The sequence below is a fragment of the Neofelis nebulosa genome, chromosome 16, assembly GCF_028018385.1.
Source record: "Neofelis nebulosa isolate mNeoNeb1 chromosome 16, mNeoNeb1.pri, whole genome shotgun sequence".
Classification (NCBI taxonomy): domain Eukaryota; kingdom Metazoa; phylum Chordata; class Mammalia; order Carnivora; family Felidae; genus Neofelis; species Neofelis nebulosa.
Window position 1 is genome coordinate 62,816,724 of NC_080797.1, and position 22,996 is coordinate 62,839,719.

At 54.3% G+C, this 22,996-nt stretch overlaps 1 protein-coding gene across 2 annotated transcripts; it reads right to left on the bottom strand.

The window, feature by feature from the left end:
* Positions 1–4,980: 4,980 nt before the first annotated feature.
* Positions 4,981–20,038, bottom strand: TRARG1 (trafficking regulator of GLUT4 (SLC2A4) 1). Of its 2 annotated transcripts, none has more exons than XM_058704971.1 (3): positions 19,270–20,035; positions 7,033–7,165; positions 4,981–5,462 (listed from the first exon to the last, which is right to left on the bottom strand). In XM_058704971.1, exons 1-3 carry the CDS (start codon positions 19,654–19,656, stop codon positions 5,449–5,451), a joined length of 534 nt encoding a protein of 177 aa, XP_058560954.1. In that variant the 5' UTR covers positions 19,657–20,035; the 3' UTR covers positions 4,981–5,448. The 2 variants fall into 2 exon arrangements, 1 of the variants encoding a protein (XP_058560954.1); XR_009255283.1 differs by lacking the exon at positions 4,981–5,462 and adding an exon at positions 7,290–7,476 and having other exon boundaries at positions 7,028–7,165; positions 19,270–20,038.
* Between the last annotated feature and the right edge of the window lie 2,958 nt (positions 20,039–22,996).

Below are 22,996 nucleotides of genomic sequence, written 5' to 3' on the forward strand. Positions count from 1 at the left end.
GCAAAGGAACAGCCTGGGGATCTTGTTAAAGGTGGATATTCTCCTTAAAGGGCATCGTCTGAGTTTCTGCATTTTTACCAGCCCTGGTCATGTCCAAGCTAATGGTCCAGGGAGCACACTTTGAGTAGCAAGGCTCTAGAGTCCATCCCAGTGGCTTCCAACCTCAAAAGACCATTGGGGTGACCACTGGAAAAATTTGTTAAAACCCGGATGCTCCAGGGGAGGCTGGCTGGCTCACTTGGTGGAGCATGCAACTCTGGATCTTGTGGTTGTGAGTTTGAGCTCCATGTTGGGTGTAGAGATTACTTTAAAAAAAAAAAAATCTAAAAAAAGAAAAAATGCAGGTGCTCCAGCCACACCCCAGACCACTTAAACCAGATTCTCTAGGAGTGGCAGCCAGGCTTCAGCATATCCTCAAGCCCCCAGGTGATTCTAGACCAGCTCAGCTCACTCCTTTACTTGAGGAGACTGAGGCCGAGAGAGAGGCCAGGGGCTGCCCACGATGACACAGACAATGAGGGAAAAATTTGGGGCCCGGGCCAGAGAGCTTTCCAGGGCCCACGGGGTTGTCTCCTATCACGGGTCGGGGGATGGGGAGGAGGCTGGCAGGGACTCAAGGGGCAGGCCGGGGTGCCCAGAACTACCCAGATTCTGGGATGCTCTCCAGGCTGGGGGCCAGGCTGTGCCCCCCACATGTATCGAGCCCTCGCGGTTCCCCAGGATTGCGTCAGGCTCCCAACAGCCCTGGGCGTGTCCAGAGCAGATTATCACCCCATTTACAGATGGGGAGATGAGGTTCAGAGAGGCCAGACCCCTTGTCCCAGGGCACAGCCATCTGTCATGAGGCCTCCTGCATTGTGAAAACTCCAATATTTTCCTCACTGATAGTAAGACACAGGTGCCCCCTTCCCGTTTTAAAGTTTCTAAAATTGGGTTGTGTCTGACGATGTCGAAGAACCACCTGGCTTTACCACCACCAAGCCAGGCACTACAGTGATGTGATTGTTACTGGCAGTGCCCGTGGACAGGAGGTGTCCACTCACCTGAGTGTTATTAAATTGGCAGCATTACACTGGCGGCATTTCATCTTCATCTGGATCCCCGGGTGGTGCTTTAAGTATCCTTGGAAAGATCATGAGTCTCCCGGTGAAGGCCACCTTCCTGCTCTTGGCTTCCCTGACTTCCTAGGACAGGAAGTCCCTCTGTCCCGTGTTCCCCTCCCAGCAGCCCTCATCTACCCAGCTGGCACGTTCACTTACCCTACCCCAGCAACTAACTCCTTCCTTCCAGAACTTTCCCTTTAGGCCACAGGTCCTATGGTCCAGAAAGCCTGTCCTTTTCATCTATGTGTCCTCAGGGTCCAGTATAAGGCCTGGTATGTAGTAAGTGTTCAATGTAGAGGCAGCTTTTAGGCAACAAGCTTGAGCAACGGAAAACTGAGTAAGGTACGGGCTATGCAAATGGGCTCATTAAGGGACCCACCTCAAAATAACCAGTTCCTAAGATTACCAAAGAAAGGAAAATTCCGTATGTTCCCATACTCTCTCGCTCCGTCCTGTAACTGTGGCCCCTCCCCACCACCTCGGCACTGACCGGCTGGCTCTATTTTGCTATCCTGCCCCATGCTCTCTCACAGTGTATTTGATAAACTTCTATCTCCATTGTTCTGCCTTGGGTGAATTCTTTCACCGCCCTGGCCACCAGCCCCCATCCGATTGGGACACCCCACCTTTGGTGGCTCCCCTATCTGATCGGAGCACCCCACACTTACTACAAGTTTGTGGAAGAAGAGAGGGAGGGGTCCCAGCCCAGGGTCCTTTGGGGAGCCTCCCTCCCACTCTGGGGCAGAGGTTGCTGCTCCCTCCACGGCTCTCCCTGTGAGCACCCACTGAAACACCTCCACACTGCTGTGGTCTGACTGCTGTGTCCTTCCCAAATTTGTATGTTGAAATCTTACCTATCAAGGTGATAGTGTGAGGAGGTGGGGCCTGTGGGAGGTGCTTAGGTCAAAAGGGTTCTGGGATTAGTGCCCTTATAAAAGAGACTCCCAGAGGGGGAGAGGGAGAGAGAGAAAGGGGAGGTAGGTGTCACTGTGCCCACACCCACACCCTGCTTGGGCTGCCCTCCAGCAGTCTGGGAAATGGATCCCTCCTCCTACCTTATCCCCCACCACCACTCCCCACCCCCGCCAACTAACTTGCCTTCCTTCTATAGAGCTTTCCTCTCTGAGTAGCAAAGCATGGTTGCAAGAAGCCAACTTTGGGGTCAGCCCTAGGGACAGGGTCGGTTCACCAACATTTATTCAGTACCTTCTGTGTGCTGGGCATGGTGTGACCTGGGACAAGTCCCTGAATGTCTCTGAGCCTCAGTTTACCAATCTGAACCTGGAGATAACACTAGTAACCCCCTAGGATTTCCCCGTGCATGTGAAACACCCAGCATGAGCCAGGCTGTCAGTAAGTGTCGGTTTCCTGGGCTCTTCTTTCCGTGCCTGAGGTCTTTGTTCAGGTGCAGAAAGGACAACTGAGGGAAGGCGGGACCTGCATTCCTCACTGGAGAAACTGAGGCCCAGGGAGGACAAACTTACCCAGCGGAATGCCCCGAGTGTGCCCAGCCTTCCCATTGCCTGGCTCCGGGCCCTGACCCCGGAACTGGCACCAACAGACTGAGTGGATTTTCCCCCAACCCTGTTGTTCGGAATCCTTTGACCCCAGCAAAGGGCCGTGGAGCACGTGCGCTTTCAGCTTTATTTGCTTCCATGCTGAGCAATACAGAGGTGCCAACTAGAGAGTGTGGTGCGGCGGGGGGGGGGGGGGGGGGGGGGGGGGGTGGCAGCAGGGAGGTGCAGTTCTTGCTGGGACAGGGGGAGGGGCTATGTCTGCATCCAGAGCTGGGGGACCGCTGTGTTCATGCAGCCAGCAGCTGGACCCACGACGGAGCTGGGGCAGCAGGGGGTTAGGCCTGGGGCGGGGGTGGGGTGGGGGTGGGGGGGGTGGGCAGGCTGCCTGTGGGTGGAGGCAACAGGGGAGTCAGGGAGCCCTCCCTCCAGTCCAGTCTCCGCAAGGTGCAGGCCTTGTGCTCCTCTCTGCCCCAGGAGTCAGTCTCCTGAGGCCTGTGCTCCTTCTGCAACCCTCAGAGGCCTCTGAGCGACGTCCTTGTACAACTAGAGTATTCCCACGTTGTCCTTGCCTGAATGGAAGGAATTCCCAGCTGTCCTGTGGCTGTCTGCTGCTGTCTCCTCTCTTTCTCAACTGTTCTGGGCTTTGAGTGTGAACAAGTGTGTGTCTGTGTGGGTGTGACTGCGGGGGCCAGGGCAGGTCTGGGTGTGTCACAGTGTGCAAGATAGACCCCCACTTCGGCCATCGTTCTCCCCCACAAGACCATGCCTAAACCGGCTGACTGGTTATTCTCTTTCCCCCTGGGGTGCTGAAGCTGGGACCCCTGGGGCCTGCCAGGAGACCATGGCCTCATGAACCACCAGTTCCATAGACTTTGTGATTTACCCCCTGGCCTGACCTGACTTCACAAGTGACACGAATGCTCTGGGCTCCCTCCCTCCCTCCCCCAAAACACAGAGGCATCTCTATTTTGGCCTCAAAGGTCCTATAAAGCAAACCCAACCCCTCCTTTAGGATCTGGAGAGGTTGGAGTTTGCTCCCCAGGTGGGGAACTAATGCAGAAACGGGGGCCCCAGAGGGATCCACCCAGTGCCCCTGGGCCCTACACCCCTCCCCTGCCACAAAGCCCCTCCTAGAAGGCTCAGAGCTGCACTGGGGACCCTTCTAGTAGACAGAGCTAACAGGCTCCTTCCTAGGAGTCTGAGAAGCGTCAGAGAGACAGGAAAGGGCCCTGAGAGGAGGCATGAGGGCCCTGAATGGGTGCAGGGGAATCATTCTTTGCCAGCCTGGGGCTAGTCTGGCTGTGGCTGGGAACATGCCCTCTTATCAAAGGCAGTAGCCATAGCTGCTAGACAGGGCATCCCAGGGTAGGAAATCCTGGAACATCCCTCTCTGAGGGTCTGGGAAGAGAAGCGAGCCAGGGAGGTGGGCACAGGAGAGGCCCCTGTGGGTAGAGCCCGTGCCAGGCAGAGGTCTGGGGAGAATCCCAGGCCAGAAATCAGGTAGGAGTTCAAGGGACCCTGCTCAGTCCTTTCAGGTGTCTCATTAGGTCCTGAGACAGAGGCCATGGCGTCACCTCTGCCTCGAGGCATGTGAGTGTGTTCCCAAGCCCAGGGCCTCCCTCTCTCCCAAAGACTGGCCTCTTCGCCCAGCTCTTCTCTCTGTCCTAGAACTCTCTAGACCCAATCAACAATAAACCTTCATAAAAAACCCTCTGGCCCATTCCCCTGCAAACAGGACTAACACTGCTAACAGCCTGGGAGCCTGTGGGAAGCCCTCAGCACAGAGGTGGCCCCAAAATCTCCAGGGAAAGCCTTTGCTGTTTTGTGGATGGCCAGGGGCACAGGAGAAGGCACAGAGCAGCCGGTGCTGCCGGGCTGGGAGCCAGAGCCCAGGCCCCACCTGGGGCCCCAAGTTTGTACCCTAGACCATCAGGGAGGGCATGGCAGGCAGGAGGCAAGCTCCAGTCCAGGCTTCTCCCCACTGGCTGAGCTGGGCTGGGGTCAGGCCCCAGGCCACTTGGTTGGTGCCCCAGGCGACAGCACAGGGAGGGAGGAAGCAAGAGGCAGACTGGGTCATCCTGGGAGACGTGTTGGGACCAGAGTTCTTAGCAGAGATGCTCCTGAGGCTGAAAAGTTAGAGAAGAGGTCTGTGGGTCATGCAGTTCCTGCTCCTGTCTTCACCAACATCCACCCTATTATGGATGTGGCGGTCACCTCTCTCCAGGCAGCTGCACATCTTGTGTGCCCAACCAGTCCCAGGGCCTATGCTGAGCGGCACCTGGGCCCCTGGGCTCAGGGCACTGGCTGGGATCACAGCAAGCATGTGGCACAGGCATGCAAGTGGTCTTTTTTACACCCTCCCCCCCCCCCACCAAAAAATACAAAAGAGAAAGTCCCACGTCTTGGCTCTCGGTCATCAGACGTGCAGGGAATGCGCTGCTTCTCTCCCAACCACAGTCCATCTCATTTGTGGGACTGGCTCCTCCTCCAACACGCAGAATATGCTGCTTGCTAGATCCCAGGAAATGGTGGGGCCGAGAAACAAGCCAGAACACTGAGGGCAAATACCAGGCTGTGTCCATGAGACTAAACCTCATTATTCGTCAGTTTCACAGGAAATTTAATTTCCTTTCTTCTTCTTGCTTTTCACATCTGATGTGGGCTGACAGTGGGGAGACTTAGGGGCTTGACTCCAAGTCCGTGCTTTGGGAGCTCAGGGAAGAGTGGGCGCTTGGCAGCCGTGGTCCTGCTCTCCTGCGGTGGTGGGGGTGTGTGGAGGCCTCTAGCCGGCGGGGGCCGTCCCTGCTAGCACAGCGCCCTGGTTAGTTCTATTTCTTCTGAACTGTAAAGAGGAGAACAGTTGAGGCAAAACAGAGCTCAGAACAAGTCTTCAAGTCCTCGTTTTGAGGTTTGGGGTGTTTGTTTCCTAGTGGGAGATGGTAATAGGGTCATCTGGTTCACAGTGGCTTGGGACCCCCAAACATAGAACCATCTGTGCCTGAAGTTTTTAAACAATTCCCTTTGCCAACTTGAGTTCGGTAGTTCTCATTTGCCATCAAAAAAGTCATGGCTATGGGGCACCTGGGCGGCTCAGTGGGTTAAGTGTCCAACTTCAACTCAAGTATGATCTCACGGTTCGTGAGTTCGAGCCCCGCATCAGGCTCTGTGCTGACAGCTCAGAGCCTGGAGCCTGCTTCAGATCCTGTGTCTCCATCTCTCTCTCTGTCCCTCCCCTGCTTGAGCTGTCTCTCTCTCTCAAAAATAAAGATTAAAAATAATAATAAAAAAAAATCACGGCTAATATGACGAGCAGGACAGAGGAGAGTGAGGCACACAGGGTGATACGGAGGCTAATGCCCTGGCCGGAGGTCCCTGTCTTCCATTATACCTGCATGTGCGTCAGCCCCAGAGAGAGAGCAGAATGTGCTTCATCTCAGATACTTAGTCAGTGGAGGATGTGGGCTTTGAACCCAGGCAGGCTGATTACCAACCTGAACTCTTCCCTCTCCAAAGAAGTGGCCAAGGTTGCCCATGACCCCACCGCTGTATCCCAGGCTTTCTGCCCCAAGTTAAATACTCATGTTCTGGACCAGTGCCTCCTTTAATGACGGGGCTGGAAATCTTATTGAAATGCAGGTTCTGATTCAGTGGGTCTGGGATGGGGCCTGAGACTCTGCATTTCTGACACATTCCCAGTGTCAGCAGCCACTGCCGCTGTCCACACAGCCCATCTAGAGTAGCAAGATGTTTAGGGGAAAAGTTTAGACTGACCACTGCAAATGGCAGAGATGCTTGGGGGCTTCCCGAGGCCAGCGTGTGAAGGGAGGCGAGTGGACCGCACTGACCCGCGTGGCCCAGAAACTCAAAGCTGCACCGGCCTTTTGAGCAGCTGAGAGTCACCTTTGAAAATGGTGCCCCTGCTTGGATAAGCTCCCTGGGCCACCTCTGGGGGCTCACAAAAGTGTTACTGCTAGACTTCCACCACATGCATAGTTTACTTCTCGTATGTGCTGGCCGCCCCAGCAGGAATGCTCACAGGGCAGGCCCAGCATTCGCCAAGCAGCATCACATCCATGATCTTGGGTGACACTCGCAGGCTCAACCAGGCACCACACTGGCCCAGGACCTGGGACCCTCGGAACCGAGACTGGAGCCCCCCACCTCTGGTTCCCAGACCTGTGCTCTTTCCACCCCCTTTCCTAATGATCCAGGCATAAGGGAGGTCGGAAGCCAGTCCCACTCTGCTGGGCACTCCCAGGGACGGGGTCGCTTCTCTGAGAGGATTGGCCTGTGGCCCTTATATGCTCTTACTCCATTCCCACCGCCCCCTCCCCTGGGAGCTGGGCTGCGCCCTTCCGTGGTCCGCACCCCGAGCAAGCTGGCTCCCTCAGCTCCGCGTGGCTGAGCCTCACCTGCGAAATTGACGGTCACGGCCACAATGATGATGATGATTCCCATGATGATGAAGGTGATGCTGAGCAGCCGGGCCAGGCGGCCCAGCCTCCGGGCCCCATCCAGGTCCCCCTGTTGCACACTACTTCGAGACTGCAGAGAGAGGGTGGCAGAGACCTCAGGAAGGCTCTTCCCAGCAGCCCTATTGGGGGGGGCCCCTTGCCTGGGCCTCCAGAGCCTACCCAGCCCCCACCTCAGCCCACACTCCAGCACCTACCTCGGGGACAGGAAGCAGGCTTCTCCCGTAGAACTGGCCTGGACCCAAGTGGCTCAGCTCTCTTGTGGGAACCCCCAACCGAGCTTGCCCCTCGCTGGGCACAGAACCAAGCAATGCGGGGCACTTCCTCTCAGGACAGTGATGGGGCAGGGTGGCCATGGCAGGTGTTCTGGTGAAGACGGAGGGCCTGGGAGGGTGGACCAGGTCCAGGCCATGCTGGGCTGGCAGGAGCAGACACACCAGGCCCCTCTGGACCCCTGCCCAAGGCTCACTGCTATGACCACACTAAGCGCCAGTGGCTTTTTATAAAAAATGTTTTTTAATGTTTATTTATTTTTGAGAGAGAGACAGAGAGAGAGTTGGGGGGGAGGGGCGGAGAGAGGGAGACACAAAATATGAAGCAGGTTCCAGGCTCTGAGCTGTCAGCATGGAGCCGGGTGTGGGGCTTGAAACCATGAACTGTGAGATCATGACCTGAGCCAAAGTTGGACGCTTAACCGACTGAGCCACCCAGCGCCCCTCCTGTGGCTTTTTCTGTGGCCCGAGGTGCCTGACTCCTCTCCTCTGTGACCCCTTCTTCCACAGCAGGAAAAAGTTATCTTCGATCCTTCCTCCTCCTATTTTCACCCAGGAACCACATCTTAGTTCAACCAAGCTGACTTGCCAAATCACACCAGAAAGGCAGGTATCTTGGGTTTGAACTGAAAGGCTGGGGCTTGGCGAGAGCCACGCCTGGCTTCACCAGGCCCATTTGATACTTCTTTCTCAGTGAGCTCGGTTTTTCTCAGCCTTATTTAATTCGGTGAAACCAGGTGGGTGAGTGTGGGGATGGCCAGAAAGGATCCTGGGAGCTCCTGGGAGTGGCTCAGGAGGAGGTGTGTCCCACCCTCCCCCACCCCCACCCCTCACCCTCACCCTCACCCATAATGCTTCAGGTGTCAACCTGCTGGCCAGGGCTGACCTGTGACCTCCAGATTCCTCCAGCTCTAGAGCTCCCTGATGCTCCTTAGGCTTCCAGAACAGGCACAGGCAGGAGTCCGCTAAAGGTGTGACTGCTTTCAAGGTCTTAGGCCACTTATTTGGTAATTTTATTTTCGGATTATTTGAGGCTCCTGAGTTCAGCACAGAAATGTAGTCAAGTCCCTTGATGATGGCGGTGGTGATGATGATGGTGTCTTGAGCCCTTACTTTGTGCTGGGACTTGCTAAGGACTGTACCTGGAAGACCTTCCTTAGGCTCAGAACCATCCCATGAGGCTGGCAGTGTTGGCCACTTTTAAAGGACCTGGAGTTCAGGGGGCGCCTGGGTGGCTCAGCTGGTTAAACGTCTGACTCTTGATTTCGGCTCAGGTCATGATCTCATGGTTTGTGAGATCAAGCCCTGGGTCCGGCTATGTGCTCACAACTTGGAGCTTTGCTTGAGATTCTCTCTCTCTGTGCCCCTGCCCCACTCATGCTCTCTCTCTCTCTCTCAAGATAAATAAATAAACATATAAACATTAAAAAAAAAAAAAACTTGTAAAGAAGCTGCAGTTCAGGGAAGAGGGTGCCCCCCTTCCCCAGGTGCTGTTTCTCCTCGCAGAAACCTAACCAACCCTCCACCCCACCTCACGGCTCCGTGTCCAAGCTCCTTCCAGGACAGTGCCACCTGCCTGGTGCAGTGTTTGACCTCAGACTCTCTTTGCCCTGGATCTGCTCCTGGCCTTGTGCTCCTCTGTCCACTTGCCCGATTATTGGCCACAGCCCAGAGTCCTCCCACTCGGTCACAACACCTGTCTGCTGCCACCCTACCCATCAGTTTCCTCTCCTGGCCAGTTCCCCCACAGTCCTCCCTGGCCCCCTTGCACCTGCCCTGGTTCCAGGTGCCACTTCTCACCCAAGCCAACACAACAGCCTCCTGAAGAGCCTCCCACCCCCAGCCCCAGCTCTGAGCTCTCCTCCTCTCTGTGTCACCCCCCTGCCACCATCCCACTCCACGCATGTTTATGCCAGGCCCTGTGCGAGGTCCCCGGCATGCGGTCCTAGGGTGGGATCAGAGAGGAGGCGGAGAGACAGGAGCTGACGCATGAGTTCAAAGAGATGATGGTGGCTTAGGCGGTGGCCCTGCCCAGCATCTTCCATGGCCCCCCACCACTGTTCATAGAACAAAGTCCAAACCCAGGTCAGCTCTGCACCTTCCTGATTTTATCTTCTACTCTTCCCTGCCACAACGGATGCCTTTGCCGGCACTGACCTCTCCCTGCTTTTGTTCCCGCTCCCACTCAAACACCACACGTCCACATCCTCTCCACCCGTCGAGGGCTGCCTCGGATGCCACCTCCTCCTCCGTGAAGCTTGCTGAGACTGGACTGATAATGATCCCTAACATGATTTGACCATCTACCTTGGACCTGGAACTATGTTAAGTGCTTGCCATCAGGCAGAGCATTAAAGCATCCTCACACTCCTTTGAGTGTGTTAGGGAGGGTTATTAGACCATTTTACAAAGGAGGGGCTAGAGCCCAGAGCACCAAGCAGGTGTGAGAGAAGGGGAGAAAGGCCAGATCAGGAAGGGCCCTAACTACCGCAGGATGGAATCTGGATTTTGTCTTGTAAGCCCTGGGGAGCCTGCAGCAGGGAGAGACAAATACAGGGTTTCATCAAGACAGGAGAGGGAAAAGATCCAGTCAGAGGGAGAGGCTGAAAAGACCAAGGAGTGACAGGTGCCCCCATGTCCCAGGGCGGCAGGGAGAGGTCTGGACTTGAGCAAAGGGATGCCCTACAGCCAGCAGAGGAGAGCACTGCTGTCCTTGGAGACTAGATACACGTGGGTGCGGGTGGCCACACACTTTGACCGGTCTGCAGGCGGGTCGGGGCAGAGTCGTGAGGGTTCAGTCTCCGGACACCAGGGCGCTCAGTGACAATAAACAAGTGTGATCCCGTGAGACATGAAAGAACAGATGGGTCTGGCCTGAGGAGGGGGCATGGGCGGGGGCTCGGTTAACAGCCCATCCTGAGGCTCACTTGGACGTGGCGAGGACTTGAGGGAGCAGGTACAGCCTCCCAGCTCCCTGCAAAGGCAGCCAGCCCGGATAGGAGAACAGGCTTTAGAACCAGACCTCCTGGATGCCTGTCCCCATCCTCCACAGCTGTCCCCGCAGCGTGGCTTCTTCTCTATCGCTCCCCGTCCTCAAATACAGTCACGTATGAATTCCTGACCTCTCTAATGTTCCTCAAGTCTGTCCCTACCTCTCCAGCCCTGAGTCCACGGCCCTAGCCCACTCTCACAGTTTGTTTCATCTGGAGACTGCACAGCCTCCTTCCTTCTCACTGGTCTCTCTGCTCCAGCCTTGCCCCCCGCCAACCTCTTCTTCCTTTTTAATTTTATTTCATTTATTTTAGAGAGAGAGCGAGAGAAGGGGTGAGGGGGAGAGGGAGGGAAAGAGAATCTCAAGCAGGCTCCCCACTCACCGCAGAGCTTGACACGGGACTCGATCCCATGACCCTGAGATCACGACCTGAGCCAAAATCAAGAGTCAGATGCTCAAGTGACTGAGCCACCGTGGGGCCCCTCCAGCCAACCTCTTTAGAGCCAAGGTGAGGTCTTTAAACCACAAGCCTGGTCACATGGCTCTCCGTAAAAGGGACAGTTTTTTTTTTTTTAATGAAATTTTTCTGTTTCTTTTAAAAATGTTTTTCATTTAAAAACATTTTTTAAAGTAGGCTCCACATCCAACATGGAGCTTGAACTCACAGCTCTGAGGTTAAGAGTCACCTGCTTTACTGACTGAGCCAGCCAGATGCCCCAAAAGGGACACATTTTTATGCCTCGGTGCCTTGGCCTGTACTGTTGTCTCTGCTGGAATAGCTGTCCTCATTACCACATTGCCACTTCAGCTCCTTCCAACCCTTCAAGAGTCACCTCCAATAAAACTTTCCTTGGGGTCCACAAGCAATTAATCACCTTCTCCTTGGAGCTCCCATAGCATCTCACACCATGCTCTTTGCCTCTCTTCCCATCTTGTGTCATTTGTTCTTGTGTCAGTCTCTTTCCCTAGACTGTAAGCTCCTTGAAGGCAGGGACCACAAAGGCTAAATCTTTGTGCCCCTCTTATGTAACCTAGGGACTGGCCCTAGTAGGTATTCAGTAAATGTTTGAGGAAGTGAAGAATAACAGAAGAGAGAAAAAGAATGAGAGGTGTTTTCTAACCAGTGGACTTAGTCAGTGGAATGCTCAAGTTATAATAGAAGATTCATGAATGAAATATAGGCAATAGGTCCCACAGGAGAGAGATCTGTTATCTGGGTTTGGGCCCCACCCACTAACCCAGGCCACCTCCAGCTCTCTGCAAGGCCGGCCCAGGGTACTGAACTAAGGACTTCAACACCAAGGCAACACTGGGAGGAAGAAGGGGAAACATACAGAAAGGCTTTAGGGATTTCCAGGAAGTTGAGCGGTAGAAATTCCGGGGCTACCTGGAATCATTACCAAGGGACTCATTCTCGGCCGTAAGCATGGCATGTACTGGGGAGGGGCCCAGGGTTTCAGAGGAGTCCTGCTCCTCACTTGCCAAAGAAATCTTTGTGTGTTCAATAATGACCCAGGACCGTGGAGAGAGGTACACGTGTGGTTGCTTGGGTTTGAGAGGCGGGGGGGGGGGGGGGGGGGAAGCGAGAGGAGAGATGAATTTTTCAGTCACTCTAAACCCAATCCCTCTTCTTTATCTGCAGCACCATCAGCCCGTGCATCCCAGTCATGCGTGTTCCTTTTAGCCCGAGAGACACTGGGAATGGCCAGATGGAGTGGGGCAGACCCGACTTCACCTGCTATGTTGTGTCAGACACTTTATGTGTCATACATTGTCCAGTGTAAACCTCAAAAGTATTCTGTAAATCTTCATTTTCTGATCCGTAAAATGGAGGGAATAGCTGCCTTGAAGGATAGAGCCCTACTTTGAAAAACAGAAGGTCCCCACTGCTAGCTGGCACTCATTTCTGAAGTACCCCCCCACCCAACATTAGCTCCCAAATAAAAAATCCATCCCTGGAGGCGCCTGGGTGGCTCAGTCGGTTGAGCGTCCGATTTTGGCTCAGGTCACGATCTCATGGTTCGTGGGTTCGAGCCCTACGTCAGGCTCTGTGCCGACAGCTCAGAGCCTGGAGCCTGCTTCGGATTCTGTGTCTCCCTCTCTCTCTCTGCTCCTCCTCCGCTCATGTTCTGTCTCTCTTTCCTTCAAAAATAAATACACATTAAAAAAATTTTTTTTAATCCATCCCTTGACTCCAGAGACGGAAGAAGACCCTTTCTTACTTTCCATGAGTGAATTACCGGCTGCATATACCACACCCCACTTAGTGCATTATCTTCCCCTTATACAAAATGGCTCAGGTTGACGGAACAGAGCCATAACTGCAGTAATGGTTGTAATGACTGCAAATTAATAGATCATTTGTGATTGCAATGGCAGTGGGAATGGTGAGGGAAAAGATGAACTCAGGTTAATAGATCGGTGAGGAAATACATTGAAAAAAGTTGGAGAGAGCCGGTAGGGGGTGGGGAGGGAAGAAGATAGAACAGGGAGAGTGCTGGGGAGACCTGCCAGCGGAGGAAACCAGCCAGAAGCAGGTGGCAACAAAAATTATCAGGAAAGAGTTTCCTCCACCGGTGAGGCTCAGGCCAAGCCCCCGGGGGATCTGAGGGGACTTGACAAGTTGTGATCAGCTGAGCACTGATCAGCTATTGGTCCTTCCAAGGAGATCAAACAAATGCAGGCGGGTCAAAGCCACGGGATGTGCTTCATGCCCCCTTCACACCCCTCTCTCTGCAACAGAGCAGTTGTTTCTGGAACACCCTAACTACAGGGTTAACTTCAGTTGCTGGAGAGTGGGGAAGCATCGGTGGGGGAGGGTTCTGGGGGAGGAGTCAGGCACGCAGCAGCTGTCAAGGTGGGTGGGGGATGGGGGTCCCAGAGAACCGGAGAACCCATAGTATGCTGTATGTTAACTAACTTGGATTTAAATAAATAAGGAATACGTCAATATTTTAAGCCACATGTCTGAGTGCTGGCTGATCTTCAGAGCTGGTTGGGGCTCAGCACTCTTGCCGAGTGAATGGATGAATGCGTACATGAATGAAAGGGAGCCTGCAACACATCAGTTAAACAATCAGGTCAACCAAAATGCCTGAGAAAGGAAGCCTGGAGCCACTCTGGACCTCTTTAGCGCTCCCGCATGTCCTAAGGGAATCCACCGAGAAGGGGCTGCTCAGAGGTCTCCACGACAACCACAGACAAGGCTGCCCCTCCCCAGCTGGTGTCAGGACAGCTGAGACCCCATTATCCCCCAAACTGGTTAAAGTTGGAATTGCCTGTCCACTGGGGATTTGCCCTTTCCTCTGACGTTACCAAGTTTCACTTAGTATTCATAAAAACAGCAACCGCTGCCATTTATGGAGCATTTACTACGTGCCAGGCTCTGGGCTAGGTGTTTTCACACATATTAACCCAGTTAATCTTTCCGGCAGCTTTACGGGGTAGACAGTTTCATCACGCCTATTTTATAGATGAGGGAACTGAGGCAGTTGAGTGATTCGGACATGATCACGTGGCTTAGGAGGCATGGAGCTGGTTGGTAAATGAGGCATGTACACCCGGGCCTATCTGATGCTGGTTTAAGCACCATTGTCAACTGAAGGACCGCCGCCTGGGGTCCGGCACCCCTTGCTGACAGGAGACCTTGCTGGCACTGATGAAGAACATGGCCATTTCTCAGCCTGACTCAGAAGTCAAACGGATGAAGCTAGCCCTGCCCCGGCCACCTCAGGAGGCTCACGGGAGCCTGCAGTGCTGACCAGGGCTGGGTCTGCATACCTGTGATCCCAGCCCCTCAGGTTGAGCCCTTGTCACAGCGAGCCCCTGTCAAAGCCACAGTGGGAAGGACACTGCTGGTCCATGAGTCTTCCACTGATGGAGTCAGTAGGGGTGCAGAAGGACGGGGGTGGGGGTAGGGGGAGGAGGGTGGAGAGACAGAGGGAAGGAAGTGGATTCTTCCCTCCCTGCACAAATGTCTCAAACATGTGGCGTTCCTGGGAGGGACACACCATCCTTGTCCCCAAAGGTAGCTGCAGGCAGGGTGGGGTCGTGGCGAGAACACTAGATTCAGCACCCAGTTGTGCCACCGTGAGCAAGGCTCTGTTCAAGTGTCTCTGTTTGCCTTGTGTGTTAAGTGAGAACAATTAACGTGACTCGGTGAGCCTCACAGTAGGGCGTGCTCTGCAGACAGTAGGCTGTAGAGAGGCTGTCAGGGCTGTGGGGCTCTGCCCTGGGGTCAAGGGCTTTACTTGGTAGCCAGAGTTCTGATGTCTGTCTCCAGGACCTAGAGACGTCAGCACAGGAGACGTACTAGCTGCCCACACCCTCTGTCCCTCCTTCACCCCTGCTGCTTGGGTGGGGCCGAGTCTCAGCACTCCCTCCTGTGACCCAGACTGGCTCCCAGAGAGGGGAGACAACTGTGGGCACCCCCTGATAACTCCCCCCCGCCAAGCAGGTTAGTGTAGTGGCTAGAACCCCAGCTCTGGCTCCGGGCATCCCTCTGGTCCTAGGTTCCCCAGTGACCAGCAGGTTCTTTCACACCTGCGCTTCAGTTTTCTCCACTGTAAAAGGAGCATAATACCAATACCAATGGGTTATAGAGGCCAGGTTCAATGAGATAATATATGTGAAGAATTTGAACCTGTGTCTAACCTTTAATAAGTGATATTATCCCCTAACACTGGGCTCCCTCGGGCTCCTTCCTGCTGGCTTCTCACAGTTCTCTTTGGAAATTCATTTCCACAGCTATACACCCCATCTGGCCACCCCCCCACACGCCCCTCCTCTGCAATCTCAGCTCCTGCTATCTCTCTCTCACAGCACCTGCCCTTAACTTCTTTGAGCCTCAGCCTGTGACTCCTCCCTCTCCTCCGTGGTCACCACCATCTTTCCAGCCTCACTGCCTCCCAATCCAGCCTGATCCTTCAGTGTACCACCTCCGCCACCCTTCCCGGCGTCTTCTGTGCCCCCTGGTCTTGCCCTCATGGCAGCTTTGCCATCCCCAGCCCTGGGTGGGCCCAGTGTCCCATCTATGACTCTGTACCTATAGCCGGAGAAAAGACACACCACCACACAAGCTGATGACAGTTCAGACCCGTGGTCTCCAGCCTCAGCAGAGCCCTCAGGCCATTGACCTCTCTGTCCCTTGTCACCTCTCCCCTCCCCTGCCACCAGGCCCTTCTTTCTCAGCAAATGGCCTTGCCCTCCACATCCCTGGTGGCAAGGAGCCCATGTAGCATGAGCCAGCTCCTTTTCCTTTGAGGATTTCTATCTGCTTCTGCCCCCATGGCCTTTCCTGCAGGCTCCCGGGGACAGGGTCCTTCTGGATCCCAATCTGCACTCTTCACGGACCTCGTCAGTCACCTCTCTCTTTTCTGCCCAGCCTCTCCATCACCAGGGTCACCAGAGGTCTATATATGGCCAAACCAGTGGACATCCCCATCCTAATTTGACCTGATCTCCCTACTGAGTTTGACCATCCCTCCTCCTTCAAACTCACTCCTCCCAGGGCATCTGTCCCTCTCTTCTAGCTTGCCTCCCACCTCCTGAAGTCTTCTTTCCAAAACTCTTTCCTGTCTACTCCCTCCACCCACCCCTTAAATGCTGCAGTCCCCAGAGCTCTCTCCAAGACAGCTGCCCTATTTTTGAGTGGAGACCCAGGACTGGGAGGTGAGTGCAGCTGATCTCTCCTCAACAATCCTCTCATCGGTGCGTTCCTTTCTAAGCCACTGCTTGGCCTGTGCCTTCATCACATCACTGCCTAGACTATCTCGAGAGACTCCTATGGAGTCTCCTGTCTCCCAGCCTTGCCTGCTCTAGGTCATTTCCCACAGTGCACTTGGATGTGTGGATCCAAACTTGGATGTTTGTTTTAAAATGTGAACAGACCACGGCACCTGGGTGACTGTCAGTTAAGCTTCCAATTCTTGATTTCGGCTCAGGTCATGATCTCATTGTGGTGAGATTGAGCCCCGAGTTGGGCTTTGTGCTGGGCATGGAGTCTCTTAAGATTCTCTCTCTCTCTCCCTTTGCCCCCCCCCCCATGCTCGCTCTCTCTCTCTGTTAAAAAAAAAAAGGTAAAATATGAATAGACCATATCATGCCTCTGCTTAAAATTTTTCAGGGGCTCCTCAGAACCACTAGGATAAACTTAATTTCCTAGAGCAGGGTCCCTGCCCCCCTCCCTCCATCATCATACTCTTGCATCCTTGGGCCACATGCCAAATAGACCAGGTTATCCATCTTCCCAAATGCCTAGCATGCACCTCATTCGTAGAAGAGGCATATTCATTCATGGGGGACCCAGTCATTCTGTACCACTTAGTTCCCTCCAAACAAGCAACTTGCCAGTCAAGCGTATGGTTGACTGAATGAATGAATACATTGTCCGTGTTAACAATTCTTAGAAGGTTTCCAGAAACCCTCTCTGCCCCTTGCCATGGCCCTGGTCCAGGCCTCTTCTCCGCTCACCTGTGCCTCTGCAAAGCTTCCCTCTCCCAACCGCTCGGCTCAGAGGGGCCCCTCTGGTCCCTCCTCTCATCCTGCACCAAACTGGAAATTCAACCACACCCCACTCTGGCTCCAAATCCTATGATATATATGCAGCAATGTGGGGGAAGCTCAAAGCCAGTCCCAAATGACCCCATGCTGTGTGATTCCTTTGATAGGAAATGTCCAGAAGTGGCAGATCCGTAGAGATTGAAAGGCTAGTGGTTCATTAGATCTGGGGGAGAGAGCACGGGAGAGATGGAGTGATAAAACAGGCTTGGGGGGTTGGAGGTGAGGAAAATGTGCAGTAGATACGGCTGCACTCATCTGTGAATACACTAAAGATCTTTGAATTGTACACATTGAACAGGTGAATTGCATGATATGTGTATTATATGTTAAAGCTTTAAAAAAAATTAAAAAAAAAAAGAAACAAATATCCCGTGATGGCTTCCCATCCCTGGCCAGGGAGACCCTCAGCTGCCACTTAATCACTGCTACGGTGTCATAGCACTTACTGTGGTTCTTAAGCACATTGTGTGGCTGATCTCACGTCACCCTCACACAGCTTTCTAATGTAGGTGTTACACAGCACCCATTTTGCAGATGGGAACACCGAGAAGAGAGATTCGAGGGACTTGCCCGAGGCCACACAGAATCTTGCTGTTTTGTCTAGCACGAGTACTTCTTGCAATGTGTGATAGGAACTGTTTACAAGTTTCTCCCCACCGGACCGGAGGCTCCTGGGAATTGGTGATTGTGTCTGGTATTCCCTGCCCCTGGCCCAGTGACCTTCAAAACTGGCTCAGGAACCTGAGAAGGACATAGAAATGTATTGGGGGTGGGTGCAGTGGTCTCACTGTCTTGGACCCAGGTTTCCTCTGACAAAGGCAGCGTCTACCCAGCCTGCACCCTGCCACCCTCACAAGGAGATGGATTCTAGCAACTGTTTTCTCCTGGGCCCTTGTGTGGTTTCCCTCCCAGAAGCCTGTCTCCCCTCCCGGGGCTTCTCGCTGTAACCAAGAGGTTGGCCCTGCCCAGAGCCCCCAGCTGCACCCCTGAGGCCTGGTTCTGCCTCCCAGCTGCCCCCAAATGCAGCAGGCAGGACAGGAAGCTCCTCAGAGGCCCCACCCTGGGCCCTGCTCAGCCCTGGCTCTTGTGCCCATGCCAAGTCTCGGACTCAGGAATGCTACCAGTGTCCCCTGACGTACTGGCGGGTGGTGCCAGATTTGACAGGGGATCAGGGAAGGCATCCCCGACTGGACACTGGGCCTTAGTGAAGTCACAGGAGGTGTTTGGAGAATAGGGGCCTTCTCAGGAGACAGCCCGGGGGCGGCAGGAGTGACCACAACTCCTGAGGGGACTCAGTGATAGGTGACTCAGCAGTGGAGGTGCTCCAGAGGGAAGCAGACAGTGTCTCCACCCAGAGTCTCCAGCCCTGACCAGCCTGGAGCTGGTACTTTACCCTCCCCGCTTTCATTCTTTTATTTATTTTTTTTTCATACCGAAAGTCTCTCTCTCACCCCCTTCTCTCCGTCCCGTCCCTCCCTCTTTCCTCTTCCAGGACCTCAAAAGTCACTTGCCAACATGTACTGACATTTTCTATGGATCTTCTGTCAGTTGTTCTAGCCAAGTGGCTTGGTTTGGGGACAACCTATGACAATTTACTCAAAACCTTATGGGACAAGTATGTGAGAAGCAATGACTAGCCCACACGCTCCTCCTTGGCAAGGCCAGCCATGCCCTCTGACGCTCACATTTTTCACACATTTTCCCCTACCCTGAAGACAGATGCTGAAATCTGTGTAGCCACGAAGCCCAGAGGGCCCCCAGCAAAAACACCGCTGCCCAGAGGAGCAGCCTCGGGGGATCCAGGCCCCAGGGCCCTCAGTGCATGGCAGGGAAGCCACAGCTCTTGGAAACCAGAGCTGGCAAAGGCTGTTAGAATACCCAGGTGACCTGGGATGGGGCATGGGGGCAGCTGGCTCCCCTTCTGAGAACTGGGGATCCCGAGACCCCCCGCTGGCCACAACCTCTGCTGATACGCAGCCTCACTCAGGATGACTCCTCGGGACACCCTCTGCAAAAGGCAAGCCGCCCCCACCCCAACTTGGCCATCTTTCTGCTGTGTAGAGTTTAGCTCCAAGCGGCTCCCTGGGGTCCCCTCCCCAGCAGGGTTGCGTGCAAGGTGGATCTGTGATGCCGAACAGGAACAGCAGAGATGAGGGAGGACAGCAAACAGAAGGTCTCCTGTCCCCGGCCCCCTCTCTAACGGGGGGGTAGCAGGCCAGGTGAGAAGGGGAGTCTTCTCCCGAGCCCCCATCCCCCCTACTTTGCACCCAGACAGAGTGTCTGGTGCCTCCCAGAGGACCATGCCTACTGAGCCCTCGCCTTGCCCCTGCCCTGAAACCCAGCAGCACTTACCATGATAGAAAAGATGAGGGGGATGAGGTTGAGGGGCCAGACGGGGCAGAAGCAGGAGGTGATGGCAAGGATGAGGTAATCTCTGGGGACTTCTTGGTCCTGGGCAGAGGAGGTGGTGACAACGGAGGATGCCCGCCTAGAGCTGGCTCGAGAGGGTGACCAGGGGAGTGCGGCTTCCTGGTGCCCCTCGGACACCACCTTGAAGGGCAGGCCATGGCCATTCTGCTCCAGGTCCAAGGCCCCCGAGAGGGACTTGGACAGCTTCAGTGGCTTGTCGTGCTTGCCTTCCACCTTAGTGAGGAGTTTCTCCATCTCCGGCAGGTCTGTGGGTGAGGCAGTGCCTGGCTCCCGGGCTGGGGGAAACTGAGGCTGCGCAGGATTGGCCATGTCGGCTCGGGCCTTGGGTTGCTCCAGCTCCAGACTGAGACGATCAGTTCCAGGGGGACCTCAGCACACCATTCCTCAGCCCAGACTGGGGGCCCACGGGTCAGGGGCAGAAAGGTCGCCCACAGGAGCAAGGGCCAGCGGGAGCCTGGCGGGGGGCGGGGGTCGACTTCTCTGGGCCAGCCAGAGTTCAGAGGCTGAGGCCTGCCTGATGCCCCCCGCGGAGCTTCGGAAAGCTGGAGCCTTCAGCTCCGTTCAAGTTTGAGGCCAACTTTGCCGGTGCTGCTGACAGCACAGATGGGCGGGGAAGTGACAGAAAGCAGCTCCAAGAACAGACAGAAGACACTCCTCTCCCGGGTGAGGCTTAGGCTAAGTCCAGGAGAGAGAGAGAGAGAGTACACCACACAGCCTCCCTCTCTCCCCACCCTCCTCAGAGATGCTTTTCCTTTTCAATTCCCCTCTCCCCTGAGAGCCACCCAGCAGCGTACTGCCCTAGCCCAGCCCAGCCCAGCCCAGCCCAGAGGGACTTGAGTGGGCCTCTGGTTTCTGCTGCAGCCACAGAACCTGCTTCTCTGGGCTGGGGGCTCTGGAAGGGGAAAAAGACAAAGTGGCTCACAAAAGGGTATGTCTTCAACCGTCCTGGGAAACTGAGCCTCTGCTTCTCTTCTGCTGGAACAGACTCCATCCACTTCCTCCCGTCTGTGCACTTCCTCTTATCTGCTGGGAAACGCTGGGCCCTGGACCTCTGGCATCCTACCTCGACCCTGACCTCCAACCCCCAGAGGTGCTCAGGTCACAGCCTGGCTCCTGGCTCCAGGAGGAGAGGGAAGTCTGAGCACCACGGGAGGATCCTGCCCGAATTGGTTTTGAGCACCTCACCAAGGAGGGGTGTCAAGGGAGGAAGTGTGGGTTCCATCTCATGCCCATCAGAGCTTTCCAAGGGTGCTTTGATTTATTCATTTTTAAGTTTATTTATTTATTTAGAGAGAGTGTGTGTGTGAACGAGCGGGGTAGGGGCAGAGAGAGGGAGAGAGAGAGAATCCCTAGCAGGCTCCATACTGTCAGCATAAAGCCCGACGCAGGGCTCGAACCCACAAACTGTGAGATCATGACCTGAGCTGAAATCAGGAGTCAGACACTCAACCCACTGAGCCACCCAGGCACCCTCTGGGGTGCTTTTAAAGAGCAGCAAAGATATTTCTGTTCAGGAGCTGCCTGGGGCAGATCGCACCTCCAAAGTTCTGGTAGACTGTCCTCTCTGATTCCTACTGTCTCTTGTCTTTCTTCATTTCCTCTCGTGTCTTCTCCCTCTGTTTCAGCCTCCTTCTCTATTCTCCACATCTCTTTCTATGTCCCTGATCTCTCTCCTTACATAGTTTCATAAGGACGACCTGGAACCACCGTACATGTGTGTACATGTGTGTACATGTGTGTGTGTTGGGGCGGGTGGTAGAAGAGGGTGCGGGAAAAAAACCTAAGACCCTATGGTCATCCAGGATGGGGGTGGGAAGGTAGAGGAGGGCCGGGGGCTCAGAGGTTGTAAAGTTCAGATCCTTTGATATCACAGATTAGAAAACTGAGGCCAGAGATGGAGAGACACTCATCCCAAACTGTGTCTCAACCAGACGCCAATCTCTTATCCAGATCCCCAGATCCAGGGGCTGGTTTGGAGCAAGATGAGTCATTTTAGCGGAAAGAAAGAGCTTGGGTTTGTGTATCAGGCCGGCTTCAGAAATGCTGCTTCCAGAAAGGGCTGGGACAAGGTGGAAGAGGGTGTGTGACTGGCAGAGAGAGGGAGGAGCAGGCCACAGACAGGAGGAAGAGCCACGTGCTAGGGACTGAGGGGGAGGCTGGGGAGCTGCAAAGGCACCCGGGGAGCCAATGAGCTTTGAAAATAGTGTGTGGCTTTGGGGCAAATTTTCGAGTTTGATAAATTTGACTATATTAAATTAAGAATTATTGCTCCATAAAGGAAACCTATCGTTGTTTGCAAAATGCAGGGCACTCCAAGGCAGTGACATTGTTGTTCTCTTGCCAGGGGTGAAGGTGGCGGGGGGCTTCCTCCTCATCTTAGTGGGGTAGGGAGAGTGAGCTTGGTTCCCTGGTCCAGGAATCTCTGGGAATGTGCTAGTGTCTTTTTAAATATGAGACCTCCTGCAAAGGGTGGTAAGTCAGGTGCCTGAGACCCCTAGACTCTAAGTCAGTGTCCACCCTGGACAGAATTCCATGCTACGGCCTGGAAGCTAACCCTGGGAGCAAGGGACTCAGGCCCTCCATGGAGCCGACAACTGCCCAGCCCAAAGATTCCATAGCCTCTAGCCAAATGTGACTACTGAGCTACTTAAAGCATTTCATTTTTTTTTTCAATGTTTTATTTATTTTTGAGAGAGAGAGAGAGAGTAGGGGAGGGGCAGAGAGAGAGGGAGACCCAGAATCCAAAGCAGGCTGCAGGCTCTGAGCTGTCAGCACAGAGCCCGATGCGGGGCTTGAACCCACGAACCATGAGGTCATGACTTGAGCCGAAGTCAGACACTCAACCCAATGAGCTACCCAGGCGCCCCTGAAATGTAGCTAGTTTAAATGTGCTGGAAGTATAAATCACACTGGACTTTGAATACTTAGTACAAAAAGCAATGTAAAAGATCTCATTAATACTGTGTACATTGGGTACATATTGAAGTGATAATAATGTTGATATATTGGGCAGAATAAAACATGATTAAAATTACTGTCACCTCCTCCATCTCTTCACTTTTTAAAAAGATACCTACCAGAAAATTAAAAACTAAAAACATGGTTTGTATTACGTTTCTCTTGGGCACTGCTGGTCTAGAACAGAATGAACCTGACATAAAAGGGGGGCCTTTCTGACTTAATAAAAACTTAAAGCGAAAAGAAAAAGGCAAGAAGTCCCCAGGGTGGCTCATAGCAGTGGGGTGGCAGGACCAGTGGCTGGCTTTCAGGGACTTGGGGACCCAGGTGTGCTCGGCCACTGGGTGATGCTGGGCTCATGGTGCCATCTAGTGGCCTGATAGTGATGATGGGAATGATCACAGGGTGGGAGTCGGGAGAAGGGGAGAGACAGGAAGAAAGAGCATCAGGTTGGGGCTCCAAGGCTGGTAAGCCCAGCCCAGCCAGCTGCCCCTGCTCAAGCCTGCCGTTGCCGCCCCCGCTCCCCCCACCCCCCAATGAGGTCTCAAACGGAGGACTGCAGGCCATATTCATCGTACAAAATGGGTTTGGCTTGCACAGAGCTTCGGGCTTCTGGCATGAAGATGTGGGAACTCTGGGCCCATTTTCTGCAGAACAGCAAGCTGTTGGGCCAGCTGCAGCCTTTAGAAGG

Coding starts and splice junctions, on each gene's coding strand:
- TRARG1 (XM_058704971.1), bottom strand. CDS start 19,656: ATGGCCAATCCTGCGCAGCCTCAGTTTCCCCCAGCCCGGGAGCCAGGC. Junction 7,166..19,269: donor CCCTCATCTTTTCTATCATG/GTAAGTGCTGCT, acceptor CTCTCTCTGCAG/TCTCGAAGTAGTGTGCAACA.